General features: G+C 42.1%; 1 protein-coding gene across 1 annotated transcript in view; it reads right to left on the reverse strand.

The window, feature by feature from the left end:
- The window catches only part of SPTBN1 (spectrin beta, non-erythrocytic 1), a 196,109-nt gene that overhangs the window by 123,323 nt on the left and 50,066 nt on the right, over window positions 1-22,720 (reverse strand). Inside the window, exon 2 of the mRNA XM_065890892.1 lies at window positions 18,315-18,509. Coding sequence (XP_065746964.1) covers window positions 18,315-18,462 — 148 coding nt within the window. The 5' untranslated portion in view covers window positions 18,463-18,509. The remainder of the gene's footprint in view (window positions 1-18,314; window positions 18,510-22,720) is intronic.

Here is a 22,720-nt window from a genome sequence, read left to right on the forward strand (position 1 = left end):
CTGCAAGTCCACCCTTCATGAAATTGTTCAAAAACTGTTTTTTCAGTCAGCCTCTTTGAGACTCAATCCCCAAAACACAAATCTGTAGTAGTAGTTTTTGGTCGTTTAGGAAGAGTCAGTAGCAACACATCATAGTTAAGCAGGCATGCACACATCTATACAATTTGGATGCGGGTGTGGTGTGTGTGTCCACGAGCAGGCGCACATGTGCACAGGATCGCCTTGGCCGATATTAACAGAGGAGTTTTCTGTACTCCTAAGGTTCTGTGATACTGCATCAACTCTCATGAAATATTCAGACTTGCTGATATCCTCTTAATGTGTGCACATAGTTTTCTGTTAATAATTTTAGTGTAATGAGGGCTCATGAAGCAACAGATCACAGTTCTTACTGATCAAAGCGTCCTTCTATCCTGCCTATGTAAGATTATGGAAAGGCAAATGGCAAAAATCATTACACAGGAGAAGGGCCTGCAATTTGAAGCGATTATAATCAAAGTCTTGTTAACACTCTACAAGAGCCTGCATTTCTGACTCATCAAACATAAAAAGTTTACAAAAAATTAACAAGAGACCAGGACTTGAGTCAGAGTCACATGGCATTTATCATTTCCTGGAGAAGGACAAAGTTTGCTATCATCCCTAAACACAGTTTGCATCTCACTGTGTACACAGAAACCACTGGGAAAAGAGGCCAAAAACTCACCTTGGTAACCACAGGAAGGCAGCCTGCTAACTCCTCAGGAGCCCACACACACTCTTGGAGGCCTATGGGACCTTAGAATATCTAACCATCCCGTCCCTCGTCCCTCATTTTTCAAATGAAAGTGAAGCTGAGAGAGGCTGCATGATTTCTCTAAAGTCTCAACCAGCCAAGCCCAGCAGCACCTCGATCGATCTCCTGACTGCAGAAACAATACTGACAACAGCCTCCCAGCTGAAGCCCTTTTGTCAATGCCGTGAAAAGCTTTGGGACCTAAAAAAAGTTTTCCCTAGAATATAACGCCCATCTTTAATGCCTGGCTTTTCTCTAACAGTAGAAGAGCAATGCAATAGTAGGCACGTTAAATAAAATGCCCAGGTATCCCAGGATACCTTCACTTATTTAACTTCATCCTTCCTTAAATATAAACATACCCCTTTTCTAAAAATGTTTTTCAAGTTGTTTCTACAACCTACCAACAGTCATATCTAGGATATATTTTATACCTCCATGCCTTATAAGGTAATTCATACCACCATAACTTTTTAGTATACTATTTAACACAGATTGTTTGACCTTTTTTAAAAATCAGTCACATAGGCCTCCCTTTTTAAACTGGTCACATTTCTCTTGCGCGTGACAATCAGAAGAAAGAACTCTGTAAAATATGAGTCTTGATTCAGCTGTCCTGTTAAACATAGGTAATGTTTGGCTCTATGAGGAAAGGTTTTAAAATAAGCTCAATCACCACTGATGTCATAAAATGAGTATTCATTACTTAAAAAAAAAAAACTCTAAAAACTTTGCTCTAATTTCTGTTCCTCCAGCAGTTCTAATCTTCTAAGTTTATGCAAGGTATCTCAGAGTCTTACTCATAATTCTCTGATATGGAGTAACTGTAGGAAGAGGTACAAGATTTTTTTTTCATGAATTAAAAGGCATTCAGATACCTACAAAAACTTAGGCGAAGGAGGGCAATTTACAAGAGAGTTAGAGAAGATAGGTCAAAGATAGGCATCAGAGGCTTTCAATTACCTCCCTGGAACGTAGGGGCCTCTGATTTATATTACTACTAAGGTAGGAAGGCTGGGGCAAATAACAACCTAATTCAGAAAATCTCAGACTGAAATCTGTGAAATGGGGGCTAATGCCCCCTACTGAAGACTGCTCTGAATATTTAAGTAATATTTTTATAATCTTCCCCAAGATGAAAATGATACACAAATTTTAAGTATTACAAATAATCCCCCTGAAAATCTAGCAATATTTCTTCTTTATTATTCCTTGATACCAAACTACAGCTGTCTCAACAAGAAGGAAAGAGCACTAAACCTAATAACCCCCATGAAGGATCAACCCTCTCCCAGCAAGTGCTGGCCTACTAGACTTGGTTGCTCTACGCTGAGCTCGCCCCGCCCCCTCCAAGCAACACAGGTCTCCCACTCCCATCTCCATCACTCCCTCCCTCCAATCTTGGTTATTTGCAGGGAAAAAAAAAACAAATAAATTTCTCAACCTCCACTCCAAGAAAAGTTTTTAAATGTTTTTATGGAACTTTTCCCCTAAATCATTCTCTCAATGAATGTTTAGGGTTCTGCTCATTTTAATGTGCACTGAGTACAAACCCAAAACAGGAAAATGCAGCAAGAGAAGATGCAAATGCGAAGAACATATTAGGGTTTTTTTTTTTAGTTAAAAAGGAGGCTTTTCCGATGCTTTTCCTACTCCCCAGGAGAAGGCCTGGAATCACAAATGCCCTCTAAACACCACAGCAAACAAAGCCACAGGTCGGCACTATCTTTAGGCCATCAGACAGGCATCCTTTGAATGTTCTTGCTTTCCCACCTTGACTTCTGATCTTCCGACCATGTATTAATGTAGCATTTCTTAATATGGAAGGCCTCCTTGCAGGAGGAGAGAGGAGACCTCTCTTCAGAAGATTTATCTTCCTAGTGCAATGTTATAATTAGCACCTCCCACGCATGCCTACCTTGTGCAGACGCTGAGCTAGGCAGCTTCCACATTAAAGTTCTCGCAACAATCCCACAGGGAGGATATTATGATTCTCATCCTATAGAAGTACCTTTGCCCCACTACCTTACAGCTAGTAAGTAGCAGAGCAGGGATTTAATCTCAGACCCCAGGCCTCGAAAGCCACTCTTCCTTTCTCAGCATCAGCCCTGTGACGGATGGTCCTGGATGCCTGAATCCAAGCCCAGGAACAGCCGGGTGCTCAGGTCCTAGGAGGACCCGCACGTGGGCATGCGGAGAGGCAGACGAGCGAGCTCGGGGCCCATGTGTTTTCCAAAGGCTGGGGAGAATATAGGCAAATGCAAGCTAAGGAAAACGTGGTATAATCCTGAAAACTAGAGGCCACGTGATAGCGCAAAAACTAAAACAAAATACTGAACAGTGGCCTGCCTTGCACATTTGTGACCAAAATACCCCATACAGCTCTCAAGATACCCCAAGCATCTGGAACCCAGAAGAAAAAACGTAGCATGAGGTTTCATATAACCAAAGCCTTCCTTTCCCATCCCCTCCACAGCCCACTGGAGAGCAAGTCCTAGGGATTCTGATTAACAGCTTAAGTCTTTGCTCTCTCAAACCCTTTGCGACTGCCCCAGTTTCAGGGCCTCCTACTCATCTCCTCCAGACAAACAGGACAGTCTCCCCAAATGGCTTCCCTCTATCTAGCTTTCCTGCTAGGCCTTCCTCCATGGTGTCCCCAGAGGGCTCCTGCTGACACCCAAGTGCCATCCTACCAAATGGTTCTGAGGTTAAGTCACCAGAAGGCTCAGAACCCCTGGGGGTAGAAATCCAGGTGAGGCCACTCTGTTTCATCCAGAGTGGCTCCAAGTTTGCCATTTTACATATTGAGGTAGCAAATACAAGTCTACTTAAAAATAAAAATTCTCCCAAACTCAATGTTGAAAACCACAGGCTAAATATAAGGATAAAGACAACTCCTTGGCAGGGCATTCGAGGCCCTCCTCGTGCACTTCTAGGGTTCTCCCTCTAGTTCCTTCTGCACTTCTGTATGGCTCCCCAAGACAGCCGGGCACTGTTGTGCCATTCTGGGCACCACCTGTTCAGCCTGTAACTCCCTTCCATCTACTGACATTGCCTCTCCTCTGTGAGAACTGAAAATCTTTTCTGCTGGCCACAAGCCTGTTTTCACTTCATAACCTATCTCTATACAGTTGACCCTTGAACAACGTGGGTTTGAACTGTGCAGGTCCACTTCTATGTGTATTTTTTTCAACAGTAGATACTACACTACAGTGTTACATGATCCACGGTTCGTTGAATCCAGCAGATGCAAAACCACACATACAGAGGAACCATGATACAGAGGGCTAACTGCAAAGTTATACAGTACTCGGATTTATCACTGACACAGAGGGTCGGCATCACTAACCCCCACATTGTTCAAGGGTCAACTGCATTTCTAATGTTAATCACAGTGCCTGGTATATAGCAGGTGCTCAATAAAGATTTCATTTATTCATTCACTCACTAATAAATGAATGAAACAAAAACATCAAAAAATCACTCTAATAATCATGATTCATAAATCATGATTCTCTTAAAAACAGAGAGACCACTTAGATGTTCTTTCAAATGGACCTGTTATCGCAGGGTTTTCCAACACTGTTGGTTATAAACTCTAATTAGCGGATCAATACTAACATTTAAAAAAAATAGAACGAAAAATATCAGAGCATCTCATGAAATACACATAAACACTAGTTTGTGAAACTGAAATGTGGGTGCACACACACATACAGACAGTTCCTTACAATGGTTCAACTCGATTTTGCAAAAGCAATACACGTTCAGTAGAAACCATACTTTGAATTGTGAATTTTGATCTTTTCCTGGGCTAGCAATATGCTGTATGATACTGTCTCGTGATGCTGGGCAGCAGCTCTAGTCATCCAGGCGGCCACAGGGGTGAATAACCAATGCACTTAGAACCATTCGCATTTTCACTTTTAGTACAGCATAAACAATACATTACATGAGATGGACAACACTTCATTATAAAACAGGCTTTGTTAGATTCAGGCTAATGGAAGTGTTCTGAGCACGTTTAAGGTAGGCAAGGCTAAGCTATGGTGTTCAGTCGGTTAGGTGTATTAAATGCATTTTTTTGGACTTAATGACATTTTCAACTTGCTGATGGGTTTATCAGGACATAACCTTATCGTAAGTCAATGAAGATCTGGACATAAATTTATGTGTGTACTAGATTGCCATGTAAACTATATTTCTTACTGATATTTTGCTCAAATTTCTTTCTTTCAAAATCTTAAGTCAGTTATAGATTAGATCAACGTGATTACTCTAAAGTCCTCCATTCAGTTTAAAAAACATAGAAACTTCATCCTTCATGATAAAGTTCAGTTCAGATAATAACGGTGTTGGGTGTGCCAATTAAAATGGCTCCCTGAATGTGAGGGAATCAAAAAGAAAAACCTACATGTGGGCACACCTGAAGATTACAGCTGATTAAATGCACAAAGAAAGCACAAGCACACCTGTTAATTCAGTGTCAGGGGTTTTGGGTTTCAAATTAGTATCAAGTGCCTTCTCCAGCCTTGCCTCCTCTCCATCCCATAATTCGCAAGGCAGTCTTAAATACCTCTCCATTATTTACAAGCAGCCCTACTAATACCAGCCTTCCCTCAAATGCATGGAGACAGCTCCACGGACGGTGCGTTTAGGGGCTCAGGGCAAAAGCAAGAGGTACACACTCATCCTCTGCAGGACGACCAGTTCCAGGTACAAAACTTTGTATTTTCACAGTAGAGACACACAAAGGGCTAAAAGATGTGGTCTGTAAACTTATTTCTCCAACATCAGTATATAACACAGCTTCAGGACTATCAATCCATGGAACTGTCAAACCCACATCCTGGCTAGAGAAAAGGTAAAAACTGACCACGGGCCCAAGCTGGATAAATGACAGGCCGCTAGCCCCATGGATTCAGAAAGTTACTAGATTGTTTCTGTTGTTGTTAGCCACAGAAGAAAAGGCTTAAATTATACATCAGTGAAAACAACCATCATGACAACAGCCCTCGAGTCCACTTGGAGCCTGGTCTAGGGGACAGATGAGGGAAACAGATTTGGCTGTTGAAGCAAAATGGAAATATTCTAGGAACCATGTACTACAATGATAGCAATTCCTTCTCTGTCGTGTGTGGCCACCATATTCGCCAAATTCCCTATGTCCTTAAAGTCACAATACAGTATTCCAGGAGGAAAACTGTGGCCAGCATTTACAAATTTATGATGAACCCTTAAATTATCAAACTCCAACTTCCGGCACCCACTGGAGGCTAATGTGACACATAGGAGAACACAGGCAAACTGTAGGCCCACCCAGGAGTGACTGCCTCTTTAGAGATGCCCCCCCCCCCCCGCCATTGAGCACCTCTAGTATCCCAGAAACATGGAAGGCAAAGAGACAACGAGAGAAGAGCTCCAGAAACACTGCAGTGACATGAAAGAGGAGAAGACAAATCAAGAAATCTTTAGCTTTAGCTCTTCTGGCCAAAAAGCAATAAAACCCTAGGGGCAGACATGTGCAGCACAAAAGGGGGCAGGTGCCACCCTGAGAGCATCGTGGAAGGATGTCTGATCCACTGTAGAATGGTTTGTACCAGCTTCCAAACAATGCCCCAAACTTCCAAAAGCCTCTCTTCGGGTGACAATGCAGTATGGAGATCGGCTCCTGCCAAGAACGAAAATCTAAGACAGTCCCCTCTTTGGTGGGGAAAAGACTAAACTCCAGATTCTAACAGTCAACTGGTCCTGCTACTGTTTACAATAATTTTACATGGAAAATATCCCAAAAGATATACATCAAACTTTTAAAAGGAATTATCTTTAGGGATGGAGACAGGTTTGGGGAAGGGGAAACATTCACTGTCTACTTCCGTAGTGTTTGGACTTTTCTTTCTTTCTTTTTTTTTTTTTTTAACAATGCATGCATTGTAACATACAATATACAATGCAAGGCATTATTTTATAATATATTTTAATGTAAAATTCTTAAATACGTAGAACTAATTTTTCAATGGTATTACAGAAATTAGGGAGAAATTTTCCCCAAATGAAGTGATACTTAGTAGCTCTGATCATGAATCAGTTCTTCAGTCTGACAAGTAAAAGTACATAATCGCATTCTGACTTATGTGAGGAATGCCGAAAGAAAACATTACTCGTTGTCACTGGCTTTGAGGAGTTTAGCAGTCAGCCAGAGAGACAAAGTATGGATACATCCACCTTGAGCACACACACAAAATTAATAAGGCTCAGGCTGGAGCCAGTGGAGAGGGCTTGGGTTTGCTGAAGACTTACAGGGTGATCCAAACGGTAACATGCAAGGCAGGGAGGGTCCAGGGACCTGGCAAATGGCCCAGCATCTCCCTGACTTCAGTCCTTCCTTACGATGCCTACGGACACAATGATGTGGCTGATAAAACAATTTCACATGCATGTTCAAGAAATCAAAGGAGTCTGCAGAAATTTAAACCTATGTGACAAAATTTTTATCAGCCTCACCCAGTAACATGTGCCCATCACCCAATTATGTCACTACCTTAGGGTTCTGAAAATTCACAGGTGTGCAAGAAAGAGATTAAAACTTCCCTTGAAAATTACCTAATGAGACTCTAGAACAGATAAGAATTGTGGAAAATGGACATCTCTATCAACCAGAAAATGAAGAGACCAAGATTCAGGTTTGGGGGAAGTGTCACAACACTTTTGTGTAATACTGTCGCATGCACTGACTGTTTTATACATACAGTCTATTTTCCCAAAATAGATTACATGTCGGTAAGGAACATGCTAATACTGTACTTACGTCACTCTACTGCTAAAATATCTGGAATGACATTCTATTACTGGGTACCTGTCATACTCTAAGAATGTGCTGGTCCTTGAGGCCCCAGAAGAAAGAATGGGATAGACTGTTTCCAAGTCACTATATCACCAAGCAAATTCACAAATTAATTTAGGTACAGACTGAACAGCTTATTCTAGTAAGACATATTCTAAAGACTGACATGCTAATGTTCATTTCTCTTTGTTTACTTCTTCCAAGATCTTAAAGGAAGCTGTAGGGTTGCTTTGTTTTAAGGAAGCTATTAGTCAGTGGTGACGGTCATCTTGCCATTTTTATAAAACAGTGTTCCCTCTGAATCAAGGACATCAATCTACCTGAAAACATGCCATGAACATTTACTGTTATGTACTGCCATCTGCCCAACACCCACTCCCTTTTCCAGGAGGACCTCCATGCGGTTCCAGGGAGAGTTACTGTGTTCTTACATGCCTCTACACCCTACACCACAGTGCACCGGTTCAGGAGTCACCCCGTGACCAAAGCCTCAAAAATTACATCCTCCTTAGCAAACAGCCCCAACGTTTCCAACTGGAACTAGAAAAATGGGACAAGTGGTGGATAGCAAAGTCCAGGGGCACATGGCAACCACACCTCCTGCTACCTGGAAGACCACCTGCAGGGGCAGAGACAGAAGCCAAAATCAAGAGATTGAGAGACGGAAAGCCTTAATTTCTGTTGTTCCGGGGCCTGTCTGCACTTTGCCTTTCCTTCAGACTGGCTGCTTAGCTCTTCCCTTGATCACACAAGATATACCAATATCTTTCCCCAAAAGTCCTAATATAAAATACCTTCCCCCACCACACCACAATTCTGCATTAGAAATGCCAACCATAGCCTCCGACTGCCAGCCAAATCCCCTCTAATCCGTGGATGAATGCAGCCAGTATGTTTTAGACATATGACTTCCTGCTCTTCACCAATGTTCTGGGTAACTCTTTTAAAGGTAATCATTCGTAAGTAACCAGTGGGTCATTACCTGGTATAAAAATATTATCCGGGGGCTTCCCTGGTGGCGCAGTGGTTGAGAGTCTGCCTGCCGATGCAGGGAATGCGGGTTCGTGCCCCGGTCCGGGAAGATCCCACATGCCGCGGAGCGGCTAGGCCCGTGAGCCATGGCCGCTGAGCCTGCGTGTCCAGAGCCTGTGCTCTGCAACGGGAGAGGCCACAGCAGTGAGAGGCCCGCGTACCGAAGGAAAAAAAAAAAAAAAATTATCCGGGCCAATCAGAGCCCCAACTCCATACTCAACCTCACAGAGATCTGAACCAGAGAAGGCCAGGATTTTGAGTCGTTTAGCAGTGACGTCAGAAAAGAAAGATGGGCAGGAGGTAGAGTTGGAACCACAACATACCAAAGCCATCAGTGAGCTGAGTTATTATGAGCAGATACCAGCACTATGCAGGGGGCTCCCATCCACGAGGTACCCGCCCCACCTGAAAGATGAAGATCACCTCCAGCCCTACAGCAGCCTCCGTCACTAATGGATTCCTGGGGCTCATGCACCTGAAACTTTGCAGTAACCTCCCCACCCCCACTCCACCACACACTATCTTTATTCAGACACTCAAGTGAATCCCTGTTCCTGAAAATCAGCAAGGACTAACCCCTTAGACTAATGCAGAATTCTTTCCAGAGAAGCCAATCAGCAGACACAAACCACCTTGTTACCTTCTTACCCAGAACCCTCCCACTGGGTTACTATTTATGTGATCGTGTCAAAACTACCGACAAATACACAGTTTAATAATCAAAGCCACCTTCTTTAATCAACTTGGTGTCAAACATCAAAACATAATTTAAGAAACTATTTAACATCTACCCAGCATCAATTTTCTCTACAAATTAGAAAATTAAATTGAATGTTACTGCCGCAGATGGTGGTTAAATAAAAACCTTAGCTATATGAATTGCCATTGTTAATATAAAACCTACTTCATGACACTTTTAGCTTGTTCTCATTGTGGGGCATGTCTTTAAAGGGGACAGAACTTTATAAATGCCCTGTATGTAAATGATGTATTTTCTTTTTACCTTCTTATATTTTCTTCTTTACCTGCTCACAGGTCCACTTTGATAGAAAACTGGCAAAAGAGTTAAACGGTATAAGTGAATTTAACAGATGGAACAAAGATGACCATATGAGATGACCGAACACCCGCCAGGAGGCTTATCTGATGACCACATCCAGGTAAATGAAGAAGTACTTAACTCTACAGTACTTTCAGATGCCTACGAGGTATTTGCCATCTATTCCCAGGCAACTGCCAGCTAAAATCATAGCATTATGCTGTCAGTAACTTTCACAGAATTTTTTCTGTTCTTCCTCACTAATCTACCACTATTACTCACATAAGAGAACAGAGGGAAAAATCAGAGAGGTACTGTAACATGCTATACAACACGGATGAACCTGGAAAATGTTTTGCTAAGTAAAAGAAACCAGTCACAAACGGCCACATGTTGTATGATTCCATTTAGATAAAATGTCCAGAATAGACAAATCCATAGTCAGAAACTAGATTAGTGGCTGCCTGGAGCTGGGGAGGAGTGAAAATGGGAAGCGACTGCTAATATGTACGCGACTTCTCTGGGGGGTGATAAAAATGTTCTGGGATTAGTGGTGATAGTTGCACAACTCTGTGAGTATGTTAAAAATCACTGAATTGTACACTTCTCAGGGGTGAATTTTATGGTATGTAAATAATATCTCAAGAACGCTGATATTTAAAAGACAGACAGATGGCGGCGGGTGGAGGGTGCATATATGCAGAGAGGGCCAGGAAAAGGAGAAGAGAGGAGAAAAATCATGAATTTTTCCTTTTTTGCTTACCTAGGCAGTCTCCAACAAAAGACAGGTCACATTCCCTAAGTTCAATCACAAATCAAGCATAAAGTATATGGGATTTTCCCCTAGAAATGGTGACTGGAGCTCCTCAAAAGTCAGGGACTGACTTAAGGAAAATATTCTGGTGGGGTGAGAAGTTAAGACAAAGGCTAAGGTGCAGTAAGAGATGAGTAAAGGGATGAGGATTGAGAAGTTCTCTGACCTAAGGAATGAAACTTGAAAGAGACTGAAGGGCAGGAACGGGGGCTGGGTTAGGAAGAGGAATGGTGTGTGGTTAAGAGGTTTGATGGAGAGGAACAGTAGGCTGTTTCTCCCAGCCAGGATCATTCATCTCAGCTGCTATGGAGTTTCAGCCATCGCTGAGATGAGAAGAAAATCTGAAGAATATAAGGCACAGGAGCGGAAATCCAAGCTGATTTCAAAAGTCAGGAGGGCGTCATCTACAGCAGTAAGAAGAAAGAGAGGGGAGGGAAATCTGAGGAAGCTCTACCCAAAAAAGAAAGAAAAGATTCCTGCAGTCCTACAGTCAGGAAACTACTGAAGCCTTATGTATATAGAAAATAAATTGAGGGTATAATCCAGGACTACTTGTAATGACCTAAACAGACCTTCTCTTCACTAGCCTGCATGAACCTCTTTGATATGAAATGCTCCTTCAGATTCAGATTTCACAACTAATGGGTGGTGTATTTAGTGGCACTAGGGACCAGGCCTGTTCTCACAAATAATCCCAAATAATGCATAATTTAGGCAAACAGCCTCAAGAGTAGATGGGGAAAAAGATGGGGTAGCTATTGAATCTGTTAATCCTAACTATAAAAATCCACTCCATCATGCAAGAGGCCTTTCCCTTGGGGCATAAAAGTGTTCCATCTGAACAGGGAGACGAGTATGCACATTAGAAAAGCTCTAGCTTAAAATTTTCAAGGAACGAATCCAAGCTCAAGGTGGTGTATCATCTTGAGAAGCCAAAAGCACTTTCTGTTTTAGTGAAAGGCCTCTTCTGTTTTGCTGCAGTGGAAACGGAAGCAGCCATGCCAAGGTTCAGGCTCCGCTCTCTCTCTTTCCAAGTTCCAATGTTCTTTACATTACTTGACCCATCCTCTTAAAGTGACTTTGTTTTTTCCCTCTTGCGATCAATCCTCCTCTAAATTACTACAGCACGACTTTCTTGGCACTTGCATACAAGTTTAGTTCGTGTTTCATGTAAATAGGTTTTATCTTCCTAATTAGATCATTCCAGACCATGTTTTATAGATCTCTTTGCATATTCAATAGCAAGGTGGCACCATACTTCCACTAGAAGGAAGTAAAATATTTTACGTATATTTGTTTGTTTGTGTATTCAGTCTTGGCAGGGGGGATTGATTGTGAATTAACAGTCGTATTCTGGGAAGTTTCTAAGTAAGACCACCGTAGCACAGGGGATCTTAAAAAATATGAAGTCAAGGGCTTCCTTGGTTGGCGCAGTGGTTGAGAGTCCGCCTGCTGATGCAGGGGACATGGGTTCGTGCCCCGGTCCGGGAAGATCCCACGTGCCGCGGAGCGGCTGGGCCCGTGAGCCGTGGCCGCTGAGCCTGCGCATCCGGAGCCTGTGCTCCGCAACGGGAGAGGCCACAGCAGTGAGAGGCCTGCGTACCGCAAAAAAAAAAAAAAAATATGAAGTCAATATCTAAACCACCTAATTAAAAATTCACGATTATAGGTAGAAAAGACAGTAAGACATCTCTCAAAAAAGGTAAACTAAAACATCTTTTACAGTTTTAAAATAAGTTTCCACCATATATGCACAGGTCTATCTATTTGGGGATTAAGTAAATAATTTAAGTATATAACCTTAATGACAGCTTGAAATTTGCAGTCAACTGGCAGAAAGTAGATGGCAAGTTCTGCTTTAATTCTCAGTGTATGGAATCCAAGTCTTTTCCTCCTGAGAAAACCCTGTGCCTGAATTTTTTTATCTATAACTTTTGAAGAGTCCCCACTAATTTTAATTAGCACTAGAGAGCTAATTTAGGCCCCCAAGAAATGTTCTGCCCTCCTGGAGACTACAAATTAAAAGGCCCAAACAACTCTAGGGGCTGGGGTTAGATGGGGGAACCTCCATCACCTCCTGCAGGAAGATGCACCCAGACAGGGGCTATAATGAGGGCAGGGATTACAGCAAGAATGTGTTCCTCCTGCCACGAGACAGCTCTCTACTCAGTTCAGGCAGAACATTAAGCCTTCTTAGGTGCTGAGATATCAAAACATAACTGTGACCTACTTACTGGAGGGAAAGGGCAGACGAATATTTTAAAGGAGAGATGAAAAGTTGATTTTCACTTTGGTGAGAATACTCAAGGATAATAAGATTTGAATATTAAGTGAGAGCACTTTAGACCATGTCACAGGAAAGTGTTTCTCAAAGAGTACGGTATGCATTAAAAAGGCAGAGGGCTTCCCTGGTGGCGCAGTGGTTGGGAGTCCGCCTGCCGATGCGGGGGGCGCCGGTTCGTGCCCCGGTCCGGGAGGGTCCCACGTGCCGCGGAGCGGCTGGGCCCGTGAGCCATGGCTGCTGGGCCTGCGCGTCCGGAGCCTGTGCTCCGCGGCGGGAGGGGCCACAGCAGTGAGAGGCCCGCATACCGCAAAAAATAAATAAATAAATAAATAAAAAGGCAGATTACTGTGCTCCCTCCCACTGAAGTGAATCTCAATTTTTTGGAGGGAGCGTGGACACCCTGGAATATGCATGTTTACACAAGTCCGCTACTGAGTCTTCTGCATCCAAAAATAGTGTGCGAGCTCAAGAACAACGCCAAAGTTTTCAGCGGAAACAGCAGTGTGGATGTTGTGGAGGACCTTTGTTGCTACTTTGCATCCATTTAATAAAAGTTTAGAAGTGGAAGGCACACACACATATATAAAGAGTGATTATTTTAAAAATAATGATTCGGGCTTCCCTGGTGGCGCAGTGGTTGAGAGTCTGCCTGCCAATGCAGGGAACACAGGTTCGTGCCCCGGTCTGGGAGGATCCCATATGCCGTAGAGTGGCTAGGCCCGTGAGCCATGGCCGCTGAGCCTGCGCGTCCGGAGCCTGTGCTCCGCAACGGGAGAGGCCACAACAGTGAGAGGCCTGCGTACCGCAAAAAAAAATAAAATAAAAAATAATAATGATTCAATTGATGGGTTATTCCTCATCAGAATTTAAATTCACATTTAGCCAACTGGCCAGCTACTCATGGCTTCACAACTATACTCGAGACCAAATTTGTGATAGGGATTTTAAAGCCCACATTTGTTCAGCAGGATCTATAAAGTTTTCACCAATAAAAGCATCTACGTGAAGGCACTAGAGATGCACTGTCCAAACCCTCAGCCACTGGCCACGTGGGACTAAAAGTGACCATGTGAAACATGGGAAATAAAATATATACTGGATTTCAAAGACTTAGTATAAAAAATGTACAGTATCTCATTTATAATAAGTTTTTTACACTGATTACATGTTGATACAATATTTTGGATTGTCTGATTAAGTGAAATATCTTACTTAGAACATTTAAAATCACATGTGGCTAGTAGTATATTTCTTTCAGACAGCACTGATCTGGACATTTAAAGTACATCACTGCTTTAGCTGATTAAATGCTCCACCAAAATTCTTGGTCACTCAAATAAATACTTACGTTTAAAGGGAATCTGGCTTACACATACAGCCACTAATATGTGTTATTTACTCTATCCATGTAATGTAAAAGATACAATTAGGTGCTTTCACCTCATTTTCCTATGTTTCTCAGCTGTTCTTAATTCCCCATAACCACATAAACTCAAGGTCAATTTCTTTTCCCATGTCCATACCTTAGCAGAAAGGCTCTCCTGCAAAATTTTATCTCATAAATTCTGATAAGTGACAACTCCCAAAGTAATCTTGTTTTTAATTTCTGTCATTTTTTAAAAATGTTCATTCATACACAGGCTTTCTCCTACTACTTCTCTATGCCATTATTTTGGGAGAAAAATTAATCAAAACTTTTGAATGTGATATTAGATGTTAAGATGTTTTTATGTTATTTTTTTTCTTAATTACAAAACTGTTCACATTTATTTCAGGAAAAAGTTCAAATACAAATAAGAAATAAGTTACTCAGAAAGAAACATGGAATATTTTGGTACATAGCCTCCTAATTTTTTAAATTCACTATTTATGAGTGCTGATATAAAGATATTAATTTTAATTACTTTATCAATATTTTCAAGCTAAATGTTGCACTTTTAAAAAGACTACTTTTCCTACTTCCCCTAATTTGTGTTGATTCCACAAAATATAACCCTAAACCATAAACACCCATCACTTGTAAAAAGAAAATGTTTAGTTTTTACCTTTCTTTAAAAGATTAAAGGGTTTCTTTAATATGTAAGTTTCAGGTTTACAGCAACAGAATTCCTCATCTGTATACACTATGAAGTGATCACCAGCACAATTCTACTTACCATCCACTCACCATTCTAGAATGGGGTCACCATTCTACGACCCCCTTCACCTCTTTCACCCATACCCACTCCGCTTTCCCTGTGGTAACCACTAATACGATCTCTGTATCTGTGAGTTTGGTTTCGGTTTGTTTGTTCATTTGTTTTGTTTCTAGATGAAATGGCCTCAGACAGCCAAGGAAGTAGACCAGATGACCATCGATACTCTACACCAGTCTCAAAATGGGATTCCCCAGACCAGCCACATCAGCATCACCTGGGAACCTGTCAGAAACGTAAATTATCAAGTACCATCTCGGACTTAACTGAATCAGAAACTCTGGCGGTGGGCCCACAATCTGTGCTGTGATTCTGAAGACCACTCAAATTCTAAAACCACAGTTCTAGACGGTGCTGGTCTGATCTGTTACTCCCGCTATCAGCTTATAAGGTTTCTTAGAGAGCTCAGAGACTTTTCTGTCCCACAGAGCTGGGAAGTCAGATAATAAAGCAAGATAATTTCTTCCATGAACAGGTGGTTTTCCTGGTATCTTCTGGATTCACTAAAAGCAATTCTTTTTTTGTTTTTCTTTTCTTTTTTTTTTCCCCCACATTATTTATCCTGGAGGCAGCATGTTTTCTTTTCAGTAACTTCTCGTGGTTACTCATGGCTTCTTCAAGCCACAGGATGCATTTCTGAGCCTTCTAAAGATCTTTTTAACATGTTTGCATTACCCATCATCAATTTTCTACACCAGTGAGCTTTGAATCATTTTGCATTTTACTGAATATAAAAAAAATAGTAGCATATACACTTTGGAGTCAGTCTGCCTTCAGTCACTTATCAGCGGTGTGACCGTGGGCAAGCTACTTAATCTCTTTGTGCCTCAGCTGCCTCACCTATACATTGTAGATAACAATAATCTCTCTCATAGTTGTTATGGGATTAACTGTTAATATATGCAATGCATTTAAAACAGTGCCTGACACACTATAAGTATGCTTACTATTATTAGCATTTGTTCAAGGACCTGGATAACACAGAGGGAAAGACATCTTAGGAAGTGTAAGGACAACTGATTAATCCTAAGGACAGCTGGGGATCTCCTCTGGAACTAGAGAAAAGAACAAAGCAAGGAACTGCTCTGCAGTTTGCGAGTAAAATTCTTAAAAGGGCGATACTACAGCTGACCCTTGAACAACACAGGGGTGAGGGACACCAATCCTCCACACAATTCAAACCCCCGTTGTTTAAGGGTCAACTGTACCTGGTAGTCTGGAACCAGAAAGTAAATGACTCATGATCAAAGATAACTGGCCACTAATATCATACTGGTCTAACAGCTCAAATGAAACCTCAAGAAAATGAGGTAAGACATTAAAGTACAAATCGATCCACTAGCACGAGACAAGATCATGGTTTCCATAAGGTTCCATGTTAATGAATAAGCTAGAAACTAAAGCTCTAATTCTAGAGTGACTATCTGGTTAATCATTTATGCCCTCGAATCAGGCAAGCTCGAGAAAGACCTACAAATCACCACCACTCAACAAACAAATTATCCTAAGGCAGCTGAACAATTTTTCCATAGCATTTAGTTGCCTGCACCCTCAACATCCATTTCCCTCTTCCTCCTTCCTGTTATATTCTAAAGTTTCTAGCCAAGCTGTTTGGGTGGGACTGACCCCTCGCCACTCCCAACCCCGCAATTCCCTGCACCCCAAGATGCATTCCGATTAGCTGATGTCAATCAGCATATCCTCTTCTGACTCCAGTGGAGAGAGGTTCTGAGAGAGGCACATGACCCAAGCACAGTCAAGCCAGTGAGACTGATTCCACGGCCATAGTGGAAGTACAGTACTGGGCAAGCAGAGGTGCTCTTTTCTACTGGATGTCCTTACAAACAGATCTGGGACCCGAGGCAGCCATCCTGGGACTCCAGGGACCCAAGAGCCTACCTGAGAATGAAGTCCACACCAGCAAGGAAAGCCAAAAAGTGGAAAGAAACTGGATCCTGGTCATACCATCTAAGCCCAGAAGCAAATCTGGCTTAAATGCTAAATTTGTCTACTATTCTCTGTCACGTCTCTTTGTCATTTAAACCACTTTGGGTTAGGTTTCCTTTCGCTTACAATCAAGAGAACTCCAAGTGACACATGCCTCATAAACAGATTACACTGTAAAGGTAACAAAAAAGTCAGCTATCTTCACAATTCACAGGAAACTCACTTGTTTAAGTCATGACTTTTGTTTACTTGTCATAATTAAAGATATTAGGAAAAAATACATAAACCCACTTTTCTCATTTGGAAATCATTTTATTTGGGGTCTCAAAGTACAGAGGCAAGATTTTGAATAAACTCCACATTGGCCCCTTGGTTTACACATATTCAATACTGCTGAGTTTTCATTGTGACTGAACCCCCTTCCTGATTTTCAGGGCAATTCCACCCCATCTAGGGCCCTGGTAAAAGTGTGCCCTAAGTATTCAACAGCAACAAGGGAGTGAGAAATCATGAAGTAAGGGATGTGTGCCTGTTAACTTTATCAATGGCAGACTTACCTGTTACAGCATTAAATGTGCCCTCACCAGATTAAGCTATTGCTTTTCAGATCCAAAACCTTTGCACGTGATACTAACTAACCTTGGTCACTCAAAGCAAGTACTGTAACAGGTCAAGTTAATTTATATATCACAGGCCCTAAGTAAACAGGTTAATTTGTATACAGCTGACCCTTGAACAACAAGCGTTTGAACTGTGCAGGTACACTTACACTTACATTTACACATTTATTTTCAATAAATATACAGATGTAGAGTAAATGTATTTTCCCTTCCTTGTGATTTTCTTAATAACGTTTTCTTTTCTCCAGCTTACTTTTACAGTAAGAATACAGTATATCATATATATAACTTACAAATTATGTGTTAATCGACTGTTTATGTTATGGATAAGGCTTCAGGTCAACAGTGGGCTATTAGTAGCTAAGTTCTGGAGGAGTCAAATACATGGATTTTCGACCGTGCAACAGGTTGGTGCCCCTAACCCCCATGTTGTTCCAGGGTCAAACTGTATTTTTGTGTCTAAGGTATAGTATACTTCAATATACTGAAATGTAAGATGTGTTAAAAATAAAAGATTTCTGACAAGCCTAGGGCATCTCTTTCTGAACGGCTATAAAAACCACCCTGGGCTCTGAATCATTTGGGCTGTGGGACTGATAGTCCCCCAGATAGGAAACTGGCCACCTTATGAAACAGTCAGCTTGCTCTGGTGGGATGTGTTCAAGTAGAGCTGAGCTGATCTTGAGAGGGGGACAGGGTGGATGATTTCAAAGGGACCTGTAAGACATCCCAGGCCTCTGTGACGGGACATAAGGGCACCCTACCTGCCAGAGCCTTGATGCGGGACCGCTCGAAGAGCCGCGCGGAGCTGTTCTCGTTGTCCCAGTCGTCCACGTCCCAGCGGTTGTTGACATCGCTGTACTGCTGTTGGATCTCGATGTTGTCGTAGTCTGTGGCTACTGTGGTCGTCATCCTGGACCGCCTCAGCTGCTTCTCCACATCAGCTCCTTCTCAGAGGTCTGTGAGAAACAGAAGGGAAACCCTAGTCAGGAGTCTAAGCTGTCGATCCCCACAAAACCTACTGGGGAAAGGTGAGCAGAAGGTAACACAACTCCTACGTGCTGAGAGCAGGTCTCTGGAGTCAATCGAAGCTGGTTGGGAACTTCAGCACTGCCTCGTAACATGTGTGTGACCTTGGCCAAGGTACGTGACACCTCTGAGCCTCCGTTTCCGCAGACATGAAGGAGGGAAGATACTCTACAGGTTGTTGAGAAGACTGAATGAGATGACGGATGCCCAACAAAGGGTGGGTTTCTTCCTCCTTTCTAAAGTTTAAACTTTGCAATTTTAAAGTTTTATTAGAGCTGGATGAATACCTACCTTGGGTAGGTATTCTGAACGAACTAATCTGTTTCTATTGTGTGTCACCATAAACTATAATCTCTTGGCTTCTCCTAGAAATTCATATAATGTGATATAAGAGAACTAACAGATCATTTTATCTAAACATATCATTTACATATTAGAAAACTGATGCCTAAGATTAAATGACATAGTAAATATACAGCAGCAAGGACAGTACTAGTATTTAACAGATACCCAAAAATGACTGAATAATGACTGAAATTATGTATATGACTGTGTTATTACAAATTCTACTACCCACCCCAACACCCACATCTCAGGGACCCACCAGGGCCACAATGTTTTACAGGGATAAATGGGAAACAAGAACTTCAGCCTCAACGTTTGGCCCACTGCCATCTTTATCACAGTGCCCTCAGAGAATTAAGAGAGATACATTTAGCTTTAAATATATAGCTTCTCCCCTCAATACAGCTATTATTCATTCATGGAACCACAATGTTCTGGGGACCTAGTACATGCTCAGCACTGTTCCAGATGCTGGGTTAACGGTAAACAAGATAAGGACCTGGCTCTAGTGAAGCTTACATCCTACTAGGAAGAGCTGGACCAAAAAAGCACATAAGAAAAGACAAGATAGTTGAAAAGAAAATAAAATGAAACTGGAGTGATGTGACACAGAGTGAGTAATCAGTCATACTGTCTTATAAACTTCAAAGCTGCTAAGAGACTAGAATTAATCATCCTCACCACAAAAAAGAAATGATAATTACGTGAAATGATAGAGGTGTTAGCTAATGCTACAGTGGTAATCATACTGCACTATATAAACATATCAAATCAACATACCTTACACCTTAAAACTTACAAAGTATTATGTGTCTATTGTATCTTAATTTAAAAGTAAAAGAGAGAAAAGGAATGAATGGCTCTTTTAGAGCTGGTGGTCAGGGAAGGTCTGAGTCGGTATTTAAACTGAGCTCTCAATGGTCTTGTCACACCCAGATCAAGAGGAATGACTTTCCAGGCAAAGGAAACTACACATGTAAAAGCCCTAAGGTGAGAACAGCAGGGCTTGTTGGAGGAATGAAGAGCTCAGTGTGGCCCAAGTCTGGTAGGCAGGGAGAGATACAAGGAGATGAGGTTGGAAAGGTAGGTGGAGCCAGTCCACAAAGGGCTGTTAACCTAAGTGTGAGGGAAGCCAGGGCAGGATTTTAACCTAATAACTGACATCACTGGATGTGTGTTTTTAAAAGATCAATCCTGGTGCTGTGTGAAAAACAGATTCTAGGAGGCAAGGATATGTGCTTAATTTCTACGGGTGTGGTTAACTTCCTGCACATTTTATATACAAGCCTATCTAAGTAAATTAAAAAGAGGAGGAGGAAGAAAGATGCACCCCCCCCACTTAGTTGTAGGAAGATATCCCAAGGGAAAAGATGTTTGTCATCTCCCCCTCCCACCCCTTCCCACAGGCCCCATCTTAAGACTCAAAAATTAATTATAAGATTTTGTACCTGGATGCTGGTTTCGTGGAAACCTCATTCATTCAGCGTGCCCCAAGAATGCACGCACAGACCAGAGTTAGCAAGCCTAATCACTGGAGCTCATGCACTAATCAAACCAGACACCACCCGGCAACCACAAATGGACCACTCGAGCTCACATTTTTGCCCACACATGGCACCAAACAAAGAAAATAAACAAAGCCACATACGCAGAAAAGAAACATTCCTCTTATTGTGCTTCAAAAGGCAGCTTTTTCTCAAGTTCTAGCACAGAACCATACAAGGCACACGCAACCAGGGGTCCGTGGACAATAAATTAAGCTGAAACAAATGAACTGCACCTCAAGTAGTGTAGTAATTGGGGGCAAAAGCACAGACCTGCCCCCTCTTTTGTCATTAGCTGTTTTCTCACAAGATATCCAAGAATATCCCCAACACATCCTCCGTGTCCCCCTCGCAACTGAATCACCATCTGTAACTCAGAGTCACCCACCTCTGCTCAAACAGAACATCTCGGATGGGAGTAAAATCCTGGATTCCCATCAGGCAGACATTATCAAGGTCAAAAATATAAATTTATCAAAAATATATATATATATAAATTTATCAGTAGATCAACTTTAACACCTCCATTAGCAACATACTGAAAAGATTTCACAAAAACACGAAAAAGTTCAGACACCTAAGCCAGTAAATATATTCTACAGAAGGATCTTACAGTTGGCTTTTAGCATTCAGAGTCATAACCCCTCCAAAAAAAAGAAAATCAATATTGTTATGTACCATTTGACCTTGGAGATGGTTAAGTTTTATGACTCTATTAAAACCAAAGACTTCTACAAAATTCAGCCTTGGAGGATGCCATCTCTAGGGGGAAAAAACGTGAGAGTGCTATTAATTCCAAAATGTTTAACCGAACCCAAGGTGAAATTGAAACACCACATACCTCTCTCCAGATTCGTCTTGGCTATCTGGTGCCACCTGCTGACCAATGAGAACAAGCCACACCGAGGCCTCCAGCGCAGCAACCCACCTGTGCGCCAGCTCCCGTCACCCGACTCCAGAGTCAGCCCAACTACATCCCATGAATCTCTCCCTACCACTGACTTATCCAAAAATTTCTCTACAAGCAAACAGAGTCCTTGATTTAAGTTTAAAATAAGTCATTCAGAGAATGTCAGCACATGTTTCCTAAGTATTCTTCTTTAATAACGCCATCGTTCCTCAAAACAAAGGGGTGACTGGGGAGCAAAAGTTCCTACGAGTCTGTATACAAAAGAAATACCGACTACAAGTTACTCTTTTTATTCGACTGTTTCACTCGAGCGTCTAAGAACTTGGATACCAGGGACATTTTTGTCTTCAACGTTCTCTGTCCTAAGGCAATATCCTCACCAAACAGTAGAGTTTGCATAATGATAGAATATATATTTTTTTAATTTTCAGGGATATGTCAAAGCAAAAAAATCCCACATCCCCACCAGGGCCATAGTGGAACGGTGCTTCCAGATATTCAGCAGCAACAACACAGGAACCTGAAGGTGAAGGAACGGTCGGAGTCAAGGCAAGAGCATGGACGAGAGCGTGGCCATGGCAAAGGGATCCCAGAAAGCCCAGCAAGCTACTACCATCATTATCCCCTAACCCACTTCAACAAAGGATGGTGCCAGCTGCGGGGGCAGCTTACATCGCACCTACAGGTGTCCCCAGGCGGTTATCTATAAAGGGCTAGATTTTCCCAAGGTGCTAGCTATCAGCCATGTGTCCCAAGGGCCAGTGAAGCAATCTGTACTTCGATGGCTGTGGGAAGATTAGGAGGAGACAAGAGAGGAGGGCTGGCCATCTTGGAACTGGGCCTGGTGGTGGGGCTGCCATTAGGAAAGCTTGAGAGAACTACGTAAGGGTGGTGGGAGGTAAGACCATCTCCGCTCCAGAGAAGGGCTCTCACTGTCCCAGCTGGCTCGGTGCGGCCCGAATTCTGACTTGATCACCAGGGCAGGAACCCATTAAATAACCCTTGAGTGAATACAAATCACTAATATCCCAGATGTGATATGAATAATACTCATGTCTTCTGTGGCCAGACATTGGGAAGATGATTAAAACTGCTTCCCTGCTCTTCTCTATCCTAACTCTGTGTGTGTGTGCGCACGCGCGTATAAAAATAAGGAGTACGTAAAAAAGCCAAGCCCCCTCCACAAATTACTCTTCTCTAATCCTCTGCCCTCTCTAATTCCTATGAACTGTAATTCTCCAAAAATAACAAAGACATTCCAAAAGCTTTATCATTTTCTGCTTCACTAAGAAGACAATTTTATTTCTTCAAACTGACAGACAAAGACAGAAATAGATGAGGA

The sequence above is a fragment of the Phocoena phocoena genome, chromosome 14, assembly GCF_963924675.1.
Source record: "Phocoena phocoena chromosome 14, mPhoPho1.1, whole genome shotgun sequence".
Taxonomy (NCBI): Eukaryota; Metazoa; Chordata; class Mammalia; order Artiodactyla; family Phocoenidae; genus Phocoena; species Phocoena phocoena.